Source organism: Spodoptera frugiperda, chromosome 20 (genome assembly GCF_023101765.2).
Source record: "Spodoptera frugiperda isolate SF20-4 chromosome 20, AGI-APGP_CSIRO_Sfru_2.0, whole genome shotgun sequence".
Taxonomy (NCBI): domain Eukaryota; kingdom Metazoa; phylum Arthropoda; class Insecta; order Lepidoptera; family Noctuidae; genus Spodoptera; species Spodoptera frugiperda.
Genome location: NC_064231.1, coordinates 4,835,876 through 4,850,975, shown reverse-complemented (window position 1 = coordinate 4,850,975; position 15,100 = coordinate 4,835,876). Strand labels below are relative to the sequence as shown.

General features: G+C 33.5%; 3 protein-coding genes across 4 annotated transcripts in view; 2 read left to right on the top strand and 1 right to left on the bottom strand.

The window, feature by feature from the left end:
- The window catches only part of LOC118282217 (protein vein), a 55,116-nt gene extending 45,322 nt beyond the window's left edge, over positions 1-9,794 (top strand). Inside the window, exons 2-6 of one of the 2 annotated variants that reach the window (XM_035603185.2) lie at positions 3,373-3,541; positions 4,387-4,535; positions 5,252-5,351; positions 5,473-5,531; positions 7,902-9,794. In XM_035603185.2, the coding sequence (XP_035459078.2) occupies positions 3,373-3,541; positions 4,387-4,535; positions 5,252-5,351; positions 5,473-5,531; positions 7,902-7,924 (500 nt within the window). In that variant the 3' untranslated portion in view covers positions 7,925-9,794. Of the gene's footprint in view, positions 1-3,372; positions 3,542-4,386; positions 4,536-5,251; positions 5,352-5,472 lie in introns of both variants that reach the window. The other variant, XM_035603184.2, reaches the window with a different exon arrangement.
- Positions 9,795-10,039: 245 nt separating this feature from the next.
- LOC118282359 (mitotic spindle assembly checkpoint protein MAD2A) lies at positions 10,040-12,357 on the bottom strand. Its single transcript, XM_035603404.2, has 3 exons — positions 12,116-12,357; positions 11,847-11,993; positions 10,040-11,496 (listed from the first exon to the last, which is right to left on the bottom strand). The coding sequence occupies exons 1-3, from the start codon at positions 12,183-12,185 to the stop codon at positions 11,090-11,092; spliced, it is 624 nt and encodes a 207-aa protein (XP_035459297.1). The 5' UTR covers positions 12,186-12,357; the 3' UTR covers positions 10,040-11,089.
- An 809-nt stretch (positions 12,358-13,166) lies between these two features.
- Positions 13,167-14,806, top strand: LOC118282224 (SET domain-containing protein 4). Its single transcript, XM_035603193.2, has one exon. The coding sequence runs from the start codon at positions 13,422-13,424 to the stop codon at positions 14,793-14,795; it is 1,374 nt and encodes a 457-aa protein (XP_035459086.2). The 5' UTR covers positions 13,167-13,421; the 3' UTR covers positions 14,796-14,806.
- Positions 14,807-15,100: the final 294 nt, after the last annotated feature.

The window sequence follows — 15,100 nt, the reverse complement described above, 5'->3', positions numbered from 1 at the left end:
CCTGATCTGACCCATTTGCACTTCAAATACCCGAAAAGGGAAATAAATCTGTACATCAACGCTATTTTATCTCGACTTCTTTCGAAGTCTGTTAATAATTGATTATCAACAAAGCTATACCTAAACACTCAAGCTAAGCTGCACCTATTGTGGCTGCACAGTTAAAAATAAAAAGCCGTTTATTTTGAAACTGTCGGCCCGTCTGCGCTGTCTTTAATTACCACTGGATATTTATATCGGGCAAGCACACTAACGCTCCTTATTTTCATTGCTGGGTAAACAATTTGTTTTATAGTTTCTTTTGATTCGGATAACATATCAATCTGTGATTAATTTTCAGCTGTTACTTTGTTGCGGACGTTATTTTAATATAATTCAGTTATGTTTATTTTTATCTGTTAATAAGTTCCTATTTCATAAACATTCTTAATTATTCGAGTGAAATACTTATTGGTTATGCAGTCGGTAAAATTGTTTTTCGTATACGTAACGCCATCTGTTTTTTGACCTGTGGAACTTGAGTGACGAAAGCCTTAACTTTGAAACATTTAAAATCATATTTTTGTAGATTACTAATTTCTCGATTTATTTTTGTAAAACACTAATTTGTATTAGTGAAAGTCATTTAATAAATTCGATAGAACCTCGGACAGAACCAATCTCTGTATTACTCTTAGTTTTAAATGAATAGATATCGACGTAAAAAGGTCAGATTTCTTATCATGTCATTTAACTGCTGTTGTGTGGTATATACTAATTATCACAAGATTTTCTTCACCTGTTTCAGATTAAGTTAAGTCAGTAGGTGTAGATACTAAAACGATATCAAGGTTTCTGGCGACTCACTGCTTCGCAGAAAACTTTTAATCGGCTTCATCCATATTCTTAATTAGCCACACTTCTTTCAGCTCAGCAATACTGCTTAAGAGTACTCAAGACGAAACAGGTAATGAATCTTCGACCTTCGGCTCTTCACATTATTGGATAATTGTTTGTCATTCGTTCGTCTCCAACGACACTGTTCTGAGTCACTTGGCTGCCAGCCAGTTCACCTCACCTGTGATGTTCCAATTCAGTTTCCGTTCAGGATGTGGTCCCTAGCTCCCAGACTATTTATATGAGGTGACGATGTATTTGATTAGCCACGGTCTATGCTCGTAGACTGATTTTTAGTAGGTGTTTTGCCGAGGTCTGATGTAATCGGCACTTGAGGTGACATGGTGATCTATGCCGATGGTTTCTGCATTATTTTCAAGTATTCACTCGTGTCACACTTTTCTACTCGAAAATACGCTTGCTTTGTCTGGACTGGTAACAACGATAGTGTTATCAACGTGGGCTTCGAAGCTTGCAAAATGACCTGTGAAGAATCTAAAAGTAGTCCGCATACATGTCTGTAAGTAGGCACTTCTGAAATGTGACGCATTTCCTTAAGACGTGCCTATTTACTTTGGCAGCTCTAAGCTACTTTCATCTGACGTAATTGCCACTTTCGTCGGTAGAAATGGCGTAAATACCCATTCATAAATCCAAAACTACTGGTTAAAGACCTGTGACGTTTAGTCGCTTAGCGTGGGTGGTAGGATTGGCATGAATGTCAATGATCCCCCATTCATATCGGTTTATGGCATTTCATTCACTCGTGACGAACGTTACCGAATTACTGCGTAACGCCTACATTCAGTTTGAGTAAAAAAGGAACTTGAAGAATGTTGAATGGAAAGTGCTAATGTCACATTGAAGAAAATGTATGATTTTACTTTTGCGAATGCGGTACGCAATGAAGAAACACACGTACACGGTTAATAGTGAAAATAGGGTAGGTTTTTTATTTTTAAGATTTGTGTATTGTAACTAAGTGAAAAATAAAACCGTAAATCGTGAAAATATTTCACGTAAAAAGGTAAAATCTAGAGATAACAATCGCTAAGAAAATCTCGGAAATAGCGTTTTCAACCTTGTACAAGTTTTATTCTTTGACAGAAGCAGGTGGGTTGTATATTATCGGTGTCTTTAATCATACTGAAGGTACTTGAAGATCATCTTAATGGCTATATCTTGCACAGAGTAACAAACGGGGAGCACGTTCCTAATGTATTCTACGAAATATCACTAAACGTTTTATCAAAAACTAGCTCAACCACTTGAATAAGAGAGCGATCAGAGAATACCATTAATCTGGAAACTCACAAGTTATGAATGAAATAGTGAGTATGCTTGAGAATGAATAGGTGACGTCATTATGATGAGGTCAAAGGGTTATAGTGCTGAATATTTGTATCGTTGGGTATTTTTAATCATCAAGCCACGTAGGCTGATCTACTACAAACCTTTGGAGGAATTTATTTGAATTGTCAATAAACAAATCAATCAATTCAATAATCATCTTCGAAATTAGATATTGCTGAATTAACAGTTCAGCAAAGTTATTAATATGACTTTTAGTTTTACAAATAATATTTTTATCTGATCACTGACTTCGTCAACTAGGCAGAAGCTCAATAACAATGACATTGTCCGCATTCAATCAAGGTCTACCTATAGATATCTTTTTATCGGAACCTAGATACAATCTAATTGTAGTATTGTAGGAAGAGATGCAGCTGTTACAAAACTCTACGTAACGCGGCTCAGTGCCAAAACGTGTTAATGTTTGGTCAAAATGTACAAAACCGTGACATATCTATAAAGTTTTCATCAACCGCGAGACGCCTGGAAGTTGAATTCATATAAAACTATGTGTCCAACACAAAATGCGTTTGGAGTTTCGCAATCCTATCTATTCCGACCAGACATTAAGAATGACACATCCTAAAGAAATAGTTAATGATTTACTACGAACGCTTTCGTTTTTTTTCGCGTTACACACTGAAGCACAGCCAATTTTTTTTCCGTCGCCCGTGGATGGGATGTTGTCCAAACGAGTCCCGTTTAGATAATACGGGTTTATTTTGGTTCTTACATATGTTACTCGTCACACAAAATAATAAGGCCATTGGCCTAATGACAGCGGCTTATTTTTAGTTCGGGACTTTTGAAGGCGACATGCTTAATGTCAGTAGAGTGGAGATACGGACTTTTCCAATTCCTCTATCTGTTTCAGTTTTGCACTAGCGTATAATTTTTTGCAACTGAATGTAGGATACTGGGATCTCGACTTCTGGGAATTGGATTAACGACGAATGTTTAAAAAAATGTATTAGATCCCACTCAGATTTTCGGGAAAAGTGCTAAACCAGTGGTTACGATCGTTATTGTCATGATGTTTTAATCTAATGTCTGGTACTAATATATTGCGTTTATGTCTTACTGGTATTTTTCAGGTATTTCTGTAGTGTCTAACATCATTTAAGAGTGAAAATGTTTCTCCAGGTAGCCCAGCACGCGTAGAACCAATGCAGTCGGTGCGGACGACACGAGGCAACCGGGTGCGACTGGAGTGCAAGGCAAGCGCACGGCCGCCCCCACGCATCTCATGGTATAAGGACGGGAAACCCGTCGCCGATATCGCGCTGAGGAGATTCCGGGTGCAGAATTTCAGGTGAGAGAGATTGATTTTAAAAACGTTTATTTATCAATTACTCAACGTTTTAAACTGAAGCCTATTCCCTTTATTCCTATTGCCTATGCAATATAATGTATTTTTTCTAATTATACCTAACATCAGACGTACCAAGCATTTCATTAACCACATCATCTGTGCAAAGTCTGCGCCTGTGTTAGTTCTCGTAACTACAATCATAATAATGACCATTAATACTCAGTAAACGCATATTAAATCTAAAGTATCTATCTATTAAACAGCTACCATAATGACCCAGTTGACTTTAAGCAATGTTGATCTTGATCCAAAATGAGAGCATGTTTGTGTACTAGAGAAGTACTCACTTCCAGCTAAATAGTAACAATGTTGTTTGCAAACAAATGAGGCATGCACTCATATGGTGCTAACATTAAACGCAACGATTACTCCACTAATCGCAACTGCAGACAGCTGTCATTGACCGACCTGGAAGTGCATCCTCAAATACTTTTGCTGCCCAATCACGCAAGAATCAACCTTAGAGAGAAGTTTTAAAGTTTTTGCAACATCTTTAGCGAACAAAGTGGACGTTAGAGTAATTATTATGATTGAGCGCTACGGACAATTTCATGGACCGTTGGCCATTTTGATGATGATTTAGATATTTTGCACAAGACTACGGTTTAAATTAAGTCTACACTAATATGGCACATGTTAATGGTGCTTTGTTAGCAATTACATAAGCCTGATCAAAAGCATCTAGAGATAACTAAGTTATTCTTTGGGCCTACTTTATAAAATGACCAAAATTAAGTTATCGTGGAAATTGAACATTTTATTCAACTCTCTGCGAAATATTTCAGGAGGCGCTCGGTACTAGTGATAAGGCATGCGCGCAGTGAAGACTCCGCATCGTACGAATGCAGGGCACAAGGCGCTGTAGGCCCACCGGCCATCGCCAGTGCTAACGTCAGCGTTCTACCTCCAGTCACAGCCGCGCCTGATGACGCCAGTAAGTTTCCTCTTTAATTAGCGGATCTATTAACTTCCAATTCTTGAAAATTAATTTTCAATCATCCTTTAATACAGAATTAAGGAATGACTCCCGATGAGAGTAACGCTCGTCGTTGTTTAGACTGTAATTTCAAATAATGTTTGCTACAAATATCCAAATCGACGCTAAAGCAAAATTGTAAACAATTTACATCTAATCACGAGTCGATTTCAAACGTCTAAACATGCTCTTCTGTAGCTTTCTTTGTAGTTTGCTAATTTGGTTCAAATGTCAATGGATAATGCATGATTTGAGTAGCTACTCTCGAGTCCAAGTAGTCACATTGATCCAACAGTATCGATAGGTAAACAAAGGAAAATATCAAACCATGTCACATTGTTTACCGATGCTCATACCGTTGTACTGGGAACACTTGGGAAACTCGCTGCTTCTTCCGCGAATCTCGCTTAAAACAATGTCTACATACAGGCCAATAGGGTGATCAGTTACATTGTATAATGAGTTTGTTGTATCATCCGTTTTTGTATGTGCTCTGTTGGGTACCTAACCGGATGACTATTGTATGTGACTGCCAAAGCAGTCTATGACTTTTGAATTGTGTCAAAGTAACATTTTATCGTAATATTCTGTTTGTTCTTGATAACTTGTTATTGTGATTTAATTATTTCTATCGCGTCGATCATGTTATTGCAATGATATCATTATTTTTTCAGCGACGCTGGGCTCGCCATGTCCGATGCCCGACCCGTCGTCATACTGCCTCAATGGAGGCACTTGTTTGTTCTTCGAAATCGTCCAGGAACAAGCTTGCAAGTAAGTACCAGCATACATACCGCATATTTTACTAGATTCAGAGAGGAGAGCAATAAAACATTATTGTTTTACATACGAATTTCATAAACATTTTCTGACGTAATTTTCTGTTTGAACTCAGATGTCCGGAAGGCTTCAACGGGCAGCGTTGCGAGAACAAGGATATATCGAATAGAAGCAGTATGTCCCATTCCTACACATGTAAACTGGGCCTCTCGATCACGTACTACTGTTAGCCAGCGAAGCGCAGGCGCATAACCCACCTCGTTCCAATTTTAAATTTAAAATTTTTAGCTCGCGACTTTCCGACGCACTCGGCTGGACTGAGAAAACTTTTACGTTTTACGAGACAGATATCTGCATCTATTTGTAGATTTACATAATATTTCTTAAAATTATCAATGTTAAATACGTTTTTATATGTTTTATAATTTATACTAATGGCATCGCACTTTTATTTGGTATGCTACAGTTTGTTTTATGACTACAGTTTTATAGTTTTCACAGCCCTAAAGCCCAGTGATTCCATCGCGAACGTTTGTAGGAAAAAATACGAGAATAATGATTGCAAATACGAACTGTCATAAATATTGTGACAGTGTATGCTGAATACTTAGGATATAGTAGGCAGCCGTGCGTGGCATTTGTAAATAATAATTTAATCAATCTGTTTTTATGAACCTCGAGTCTGAAAATTGATTTGAATATACTAACTTATTCATTTATATTTGTTATTATATCTATCACTCTTATGTACTTTATTTGAAATCAGGATCATTTAAACTGCACGGAGCTTTAAATTATCTACTATTCACTACAGCCCGATGAGATTTTACACATTTTAAGTACATATTTCCATTTACTAGTATGTACCAACAATTATTTATATTAACTACTTGTATTATTCATAATTGAACTGATTTTTCGTAACATTTCACAAGTTTCATCTATTTTTCTTTCGTGATAGCAGAAAGTCTATTGTAAGACTTGAAGATTGTATGTATGTACTATTGCAAAAAGTGCTACTTCTTTAACGTTTACTAGAAGCGCTGACTTTTGCAATCCATTATTTCTTCTGTTATTGAAGATGTAAATATTTTAAACATTATTTGTAATATTTGCAATTTATTATTGTTATTATTAACTGTAAGGTTTGATAACTAGTAGTATGTAATATTATGATAAAGAGACTTGCAACTTTTGTACATATCTATTAGGGTAAGGGTTTTTTTACAAAAATACAATTCTGGTTAATAGCATTGCGTACTTGTTATGCGGTTGACTCTCTAATTTATACATAGGCACTCATTTATTAATCGCTTAGTATTCAATAACAAAGAAAAATAATACAAATTAAAGATTTTAGAGCTATTACTCACATACTTTAGGTATCTTAACATTTGAGGCGAGTATTGTTATTACAACTTGCAGAGCACACAATAGTTCTATAAAAGGACTAATATGGCATAACAAGTACGGTCAAAATCGTAGTCAAAAAGGCAATTTCCATATTTTCACCGGTCCGTTACATCACCTAGTCAGATACCAGTTTTAACTATAGCTAGGTAGTAATAAATAAATTAATTTATATATAATTTTACGAGTGTGTCTAATTGGACGTATGGTTGTGGATATAGCGATAACATTTTTTTTTATTTCTCTGTTTTTTTCTAACTCGCTATATGGGACCGAAACTTGCACAATAGTTTTCCATTTTTAATTAATTGTTTTCGTTTTTTTTTTCATTTTGTATAAAGTTCTTAATGATCTAAGTTCACTATTTATATTATGTAATTAAAGTAGAAAACCGACTATTTATTTTTAATAAAATTTTGAGGATTTTTAGGGCATTTATACGTCTGAAATGATATGGCGTCGTTCGAGAAAATTCTGAACTCGTCGGTAAATATTAATTTCCACATTCACTTTGGTAAAGCAGAGTACTTAAAGCTTTTCATTTCATTATTGGTATTAGATGCTGGAAAATACGTCAGTATTTCCTTTGAATGACGTCATTACATTTTTAACATGAGTTTTTTGTATTCTCACAACAAATATTAAGGCGCGAACAACATGTAATGTAATGGATATACCAAAACCACAATAAAAGAATGAGTGTTGGAATTAACAGAAAGGCGACAATGTTCTGTTTTTATTTTTTTATTTGCAATCACCTAAATCCTTTAAACCGCGACGGAATGAACATGGGAATTAGAAAATCTGAAATGGTATGTATATTCGAAATTTATTTTATGTCGTGCACTCGTATAACAGTCCGCACTCATTTTCTATGAATGGAAAAATGTAACTAGTATTTTGGACCGTACCTACACATCTCGGGTTGTTACATTTTTTCATTTAAATATCCTCACGGCCTACTAATGCTTTATATGTACGTGGGTACTAATACAGGGATAAAGCATGCAGAATGCATGTTTCTTCTATACACTTACTATTTGTTGTGAGATAACAATAACTTGTAGGTATAACACTGCATGCGAAAAAAGTTACTATTAACATTATCAATAACGCTCTTTTTTCTGCACGCAGGTAAAGGCGAACCACTGTGGTGATGAACATAACGAAATGGTGCGACTGAAATGATAAATAAATATGGTTATTTTGGCACTTTTATATAAAATATTAATTAGGAAAAAAGCATTCCTGCATATTAATGTCATCGGATGTAGGTGATATTTTGCGAATTGTTTATATAATATTCGTGTTATTGCCTATAAATACGATGGACAATAACTAGAGACACGATATCCCACTGCCTATTTATTTTAATAAGATATACTGGTAAGATAAAGCAAGAAAACTCACTGTATTTGTTGCAGGAAGGGAACTTCGTTAATGTTAATTAGGTATCCCATAATCTGCTTGTATTTTTAACTAAATAACAAGAAAGGTTTGGATAATAATATTGCCAGTCTATACAGGACTCCAGCCGATAGGTACAGGCACGTACCTATGTAATATTATGTATTGTGCTTTAGATAAGCTTACTTTTGTACTACATTTTGTACGATATCTAGTTTTAAGAATATCGTGGTGCTTGAAAATGCGAATTTAACTAAATTGATTCCAATGTATGTTCCTAAATTTTGAACGCTTAGTTTTATAAGATTTTTGTTTATCTGAAGACAAGGTAGGGAAATGATAATTGCTGAAATCCAAGACAATTCGACAACAAAATCACTCGGCAATTCAGAGTCCAGAAATATTATGGAGCAACTAGCGACAATGACAATAAAACTAAAGACTGCAGGCATAACAATAGAAGTTATGATTTTCTAAACAGCTTATAGTATGCTTTATGATAGATATATTTTTTAATTAGAGAACAGGTAACCGCAAATGGTAAGTCACAATATTTTCTACAAAAATAAAAGTTTTAACCACTATCCAAAATGTTAACTATCATTTAGGTATTTATTTTTATTTTATACTCTTATTAATTAGGAGCAGGACTCGAACATTTTTTTTTTCGGTTAGGTTTAGAAGGGATCATGTCTTGAAAGTGATGAAATATTTATATTGAGAAATATTGTTATTTTTTTCAAAAAAGGAACCTGCATGATAGTGCGCAATTATCTCGCGTTTGGCATGATCCATTTTGATGCGGTTTTTAGCAAAATATTTTTCAAACTTAGGACAAGGTTTTAGGAATATGACCTGAAGTAACTGAAGGCTGCCTTATTTTCAAAAAGATCTTTGAAGTCGTTAATAAATTTCTATACTATAATTAAGAAGAATAATCTCCTTAGGAGGGACTGGGGTTGGTTGTCTTACACGTTGGTTGTAACTGGGTCTAATTCATTTAACGATCGATGGCAAAAAAAGCTAATGTCACCTCTCTTTAACACATTAATTAAAATTGTTCATATTTAGTTTATTAATTTGTCTAATAAGACCACCGATCCTAGGCGCTTACTCTTGAAATGAATCTCAATGTCAATGCAATTTCATTCTAATAAAATATCAATAATTATTCGATGTCAAAACTATACAACCCCAATTTTAAAATAGCATTCAGCGTACGGATGTACGGAATATAATAAAGCCAAATTCAATAACATTTAGTTTATTAAATATCCACGCAATACGGATGCAATAAGCGCTAGTGTTGAAACTCAAGAGTATGTTTTACAATGATATCAATGTCCATCGATCGGAATTGAAGAGTATAGAATTCAAGAGTAAGACCCTTGGTCACTCCTACTCCAAACTCAATAGATAGGTATCTCATTTAGTAATTTTGTTTAATTTGTATTTAGATATTTGAGTTGTGACTACATTATCGATAGGGGATTTTTATAAAAATGTTAAGTTGTATTAACAGTCATGTACAGTATTATTTGCTGATTAGGTGTTATTTATTGTAGCTTGTAACTGCTAATTTTAAGCGCTTTGTTATATAATAAACGAAATGTGAATATTGTTGTTTTGTTTTCATGGTGAAATTAATTTTGATTGGTTGAAAGATGACACAGTCACTAGAAAATTAAAACTATTAAATGTTTTGCTAGTCAATGTCTAAAGCAGATTCTGTAAGCTCTACCTTCTCCAAACTTGGAAAACAATTCTCAATACTTTTTATAGGTACTATGGTATTTACTCTGATACCCACAGTATATCAATATACTACAAGGTATTTAACATTAGCAAAACAAAAACTAATTAGATAAATCTAATATTATATTAAAAACCACTTACTAAGTACAGAAACATCTACAACAGAATAAAGGAATGTACAACAGCTAAAAACTTAAACTACTTATACTTAAGTTTCTACCAATGTGAATGGATGTTTTATAATGAGCTACAAAGTATTCATCAGTTAATCAGTATTGAACATCTACTCATAAAATAAAGCAAGAAGGGTACTAGAAAATAGAGTGCCTAACATATTTACTCAATTGTCAATTCTATTACAAGTAGTTAAAGTTGAAAATAAATAGTGAACTCTATGGTGTGACTTTATGTGCAAATGCCAGTATCTATTATAGTACAGTCAAGCTATGGTAATCTTACTATTACACGACAGTTACTACACTAAGACAATGCACTATGTACAGTATACAATACCCAAGAGCATAAATTTTAAATGTAGGTAAAATTAACCAATAAGAATATTATGTTTTCCAAATTTGAAATCAGATGAAATTTTTGACTTATGAAAAGAAGCTTTTGGGAGTAAGAAAGAAGCCATGGATTGTCCATTATGTAGATATAGGCGTTAGTATCTTATCTGATTTCAACTTCAAAAAATTACTTTGAAACTCACTATAAAAATCCATTCAAACATGTAATAATCAGACACATACACAGTATGTATAAATAGTAAAAATATTCAATTAAACCATTGTTTGGAGTGACGGACAATGCATTCAATAGTAGTCAGAAAAATAAAACTGTGGTAAAATATCTTTGAATTTATCAGCTGCACAGAAACATAATTATTTTATTACTTTACAAGCAATACAATTATGAAAATAAGAATTAGTTATGGAGCTAATTCTTATTCAGCAACATGATATCATGATAAGAAAAATAAATTGATGTAAAGAATAAAAGGCTTATAAAAAGTATTAAATTAAACAAAAAGAAAAGAAAGCTTTGGTTTAAATAACATCCAAATAGTTAATACTGATGATGTCAGAGAAAATAAAATCATGCAGCATTGTATTCTTGTATGAAAGAAATATTTCAAAATGGTAAATCTAAATATTACTCTAATCTACGAGTTTATAACTAACAACAGTTTCCATTTTATGTAAACTAGTGGAGAAGGTTTTAAGTTGAACATTTTGTGCGTTCGCTATCTCTACTGGTTTCGCTTCCGCCCACTTGTCAGGAATATCGCAATCAGTTTTAGCATGAACTAGTACGTCGAATGAACACCTACAGTCTAAGAATGGTAAGTATGATATTGTGGCGGCTACCTGCAACATTACGTCGCGGATCTCCTGCTGGATTTTCTTCAAGTCCTTGCTTCCTACGGTTTCGTTTTTCTCTTTTGATAATGCTACGTCACCGTCTTCATATTGCACGTTGAAGTCCCAACATTCGAGGACTTCTTTATTAGCCACGTTGATGATGATGAGTGATAGTTTACTGACTTTCTTGTTTATTATCCATTCTGAAAATTTTAAGATAGGGTGTTCAGTAAGTAGCTACACATTTATTCCATGTGCACTTCAAAGAGCCATAAGACCAGATAGGGCCCACTAAGGGTGATGAAGGTGAGGGTGGCGATATTTTTAACTAATTAAGTAGGTAGGTGTAGTAACAATTAACTGCATCTAATAGAGTTAAAATTATATTTTTAAATGAAAAAATCTTCTAATTTGATTTTATAACATTTTAGTCTAATAAAAGTGCAAAATAAAATGTAAAAACCAATAACATTAATGAGAGTCTACCTACCTAATGAATAATGCACAATAAGTACTTTATTTATTTTAGTAGTAAAGATGTGAACGCACATACCTTCACTTTGAGTCAATAGATTTGTTAAAAAGTTCTTGATTTGAGCGTCTTCTGATATTAACAGCGTGATGCCGTACTGTTGCTCAGCCTTGAACGTTTCTGGTGGATATAAACCTCTTTGGAACAGCACCGAATTGATAGCGAATTCTGTAAAATGTTTAAATATTAAATAGGTACCTTCTCAAAGATATGAACACCAACAAAGTCGTTTACCAACAAAATATATGCAACATTAATTTGTTTTAATCATTAGTTTAATGAATACTTACTGAGATATTCACAAATAATTTGAGCCGATCCTCGCAGAGTTATACAATTTTTAGTTTGTTGTTGAGACATCTTTTAATAAATATTTCGACAAAGAAATTGATAATGAAATTAAAACTTATTCTCTTGTTAGAAAAGTTAACAAGATTAGTTAATTTGATCAAAATCTTATAAAACAAAACTTTTGAAATAAACAAAAGCCGATCACAAAAACGAACGTTGTTCCGTTTGACTGTTGACTTGAATTTTGAAATCTCATTCGACCGATATTTCTGAACGAATTCAAGAAAAATAGTCATAATCGTAGCGTAACATTTATTATTTAGTGTCTTTTCAAACAAAACTAATAATTTAATTAAGTAATTAATATAAATAACAGATCTAACGAAGTTATATTTTATCAATAATATTGATCAAAAGATAAAATATTTTTTCTGTTTATTCTTATTCCTAAACGTTACTACTACGTTTAGTTTTTTGAAACGCAGTTTGATGAAAAAAGTAATCTTAAATTTCGCTTAAGTTAAAGAAAGCTTGTGGAAATACATATTTTTCAACATCCTCACTGTCGTTATGTTACGTAACGTGGTTTGTCAATTAATTTTGTCACCATCGGTAGATATAACTCCTCGGTTCTTGGGAATTCAATTCAATTAATTTATTACATAGATTTGGTTAGTAACATTAATAACACTTAACCTATGTTAGTTTCTATTTTTGTAGCCTTATAGCCTTACCATACAGGGCAGTTACAATTATCTGCCCCACTGCCCGTTTTGCGCTTTTGTCGTGTTCTTGAATGTTGCACCGATATGATGTGATATGGTCTTGATCGAAGAAAGTGAGAATATGACCCTGGACTTAAAGAAAAATAAATATTAAGGTTACTTTTAAGGTAGATAATATATGCTACTAAAGGAAATAAACTGTTGTCTAGTCCTGCTCCTTTCCTCTGTGCATATGATGCGTTTTGTTTATTATACGCATACGCATACACTGTAGGCAACACTACACTAAACTGTCAAGTTGAATGCCTGAATTAATGTCATCAATGTCAAGTAAAGATGTCAAAATTTATTTTGACAACGTAAACGAAAACGATCCAAAAATAATCGAATCGACCACACCACACACCACACCGCGGATTGCCGCAACCCACAGTATTTTCCATGACAACAAACACAATAAATATATTTAGTGATTATCAGTGAAAAATATTTGTAATGTAATTCATGGTCATTCCAAAGAAGCTGGAGCTTCTTATTCATGGTCTATCATCAACATGAGTGCCGCACGTTGAAGTAAACAATGGGCCGAACTCGTCGCAAAAGGAATATAAAAAAAGAGCGCGACTTTTGTGCTTGCGATAATCAAGAAGAAATCATTCTGCTAAACTCCTGGCTCTCTAAACATGGCATGCGACGCAACGACAAGTTGTCCCTGGCTGTGTTCAACGACACAGGCCGAGGAGTTCTCACGAAGAAGAAAATACAGAGCGGAGAGGAACTTATGAATTTACCCCTAAACTTAACTATCAATGTCACAACAATTTTGATGGACAATTTATTTTGTAAAATATTTTTCGAAAACTCCAAACGATGTTTGGTAGAATATAAGCAATCTATTTCATTTCAATCTTTGATGGCATTTTACCTTGTATTTTTAAAACTACGAAGTGGCAAAACAAAGTGGCATATTTATTTAGAAAGTTTGCCAAAGGAATACTCTGTACCTTACTTTCTGCCAAATGATGTGAAACAAAATATTGATAATGACATTCTATCTGTGATCTCGAAGCAAAAAGATATCATTGATTCCTCCTTTAATATTTTTGAAAATGTTTTAGTAAGTAATATTAGTGATGATAGTGCAATACAAGAATTTAAGAGCTCTTTTTCCTTGGCAGCGTATGAGTGGGCCTACTTTACAGTGAATACAAGATGTGTGTTTATGGATTTAAGTAAAGTGGTTGATTTGAAAAATATAGAACATTCAATTATAAACCTTATATGTGATAATACAAAGATATCATTATGTCCGTACCTAGATATGATTAATCACAGTCCAAATGCGAGAAATGAGACCAAGTTATTGGTTAGCAAGAACATAACAAATGTTAATGTGAATAATTTAAGTGAAGAATTATTTTCTGATGTGCATTTTTCTATATACACCAAGAACGATTTTGATCCTTATACACAAGTATTCATATGTTATGGAGACAGTCATAATTTGAAATTGATCACAGAATATGGGTTCTTCCTACCCGATAATGACTTGGATTATGTATCATTTACGTTTGACGAAGTGGTCGCATTTTTGAAAACTAAATCAATAAAGTTGTCTCAGGATCAGATTTCATTTATAAACAACCATGGTTTGCGCAAGGACCTGTACATTGATTGTAAAGGCCTAAGTTACAATTTCTATGGTTTATTACTAGTTGTGAAGTACTACTATGATCAGAGTACGGATGTAAGCAGGTTGATATACTCTGCGGCTATCTGTTCTCATGATAATAATCTCAATGACATTATTGCACCGATGGTTAGAACTAAGTTGAACAGTATCAAAGAGTCATTAGACAAAGTAAGCAATATTGATAAATGTGTTATTTTAAATAATTGTGTAGAATTAATGTGTCAGTATGTTAGGATACTTGAGAAATTTATTAAATGTTAGATTGTGTTGTATGTCGTATTTTTCATTGAATGTTTAAAATTATTTTATTATAATTTTTACCCTATTATACAATTATATTATTGAACATCATCTGCTTTGCTTTTACTTTTTTCTATAAACCGGGTGTAAAGCTAACGTATTTGAAGTTTTGTACAGCGCCATCTATTGATGAGTGGTGAAACAAAGTGCTGACGAATTAAAAAATACACTTCTTGATTAGATAACAGATGGCGGTAAAACGTTAGTTTCACATAATGCCCAGTAGAGAGAGCTAGTCGTTTCACAAAATAATAGTTGACCACGAC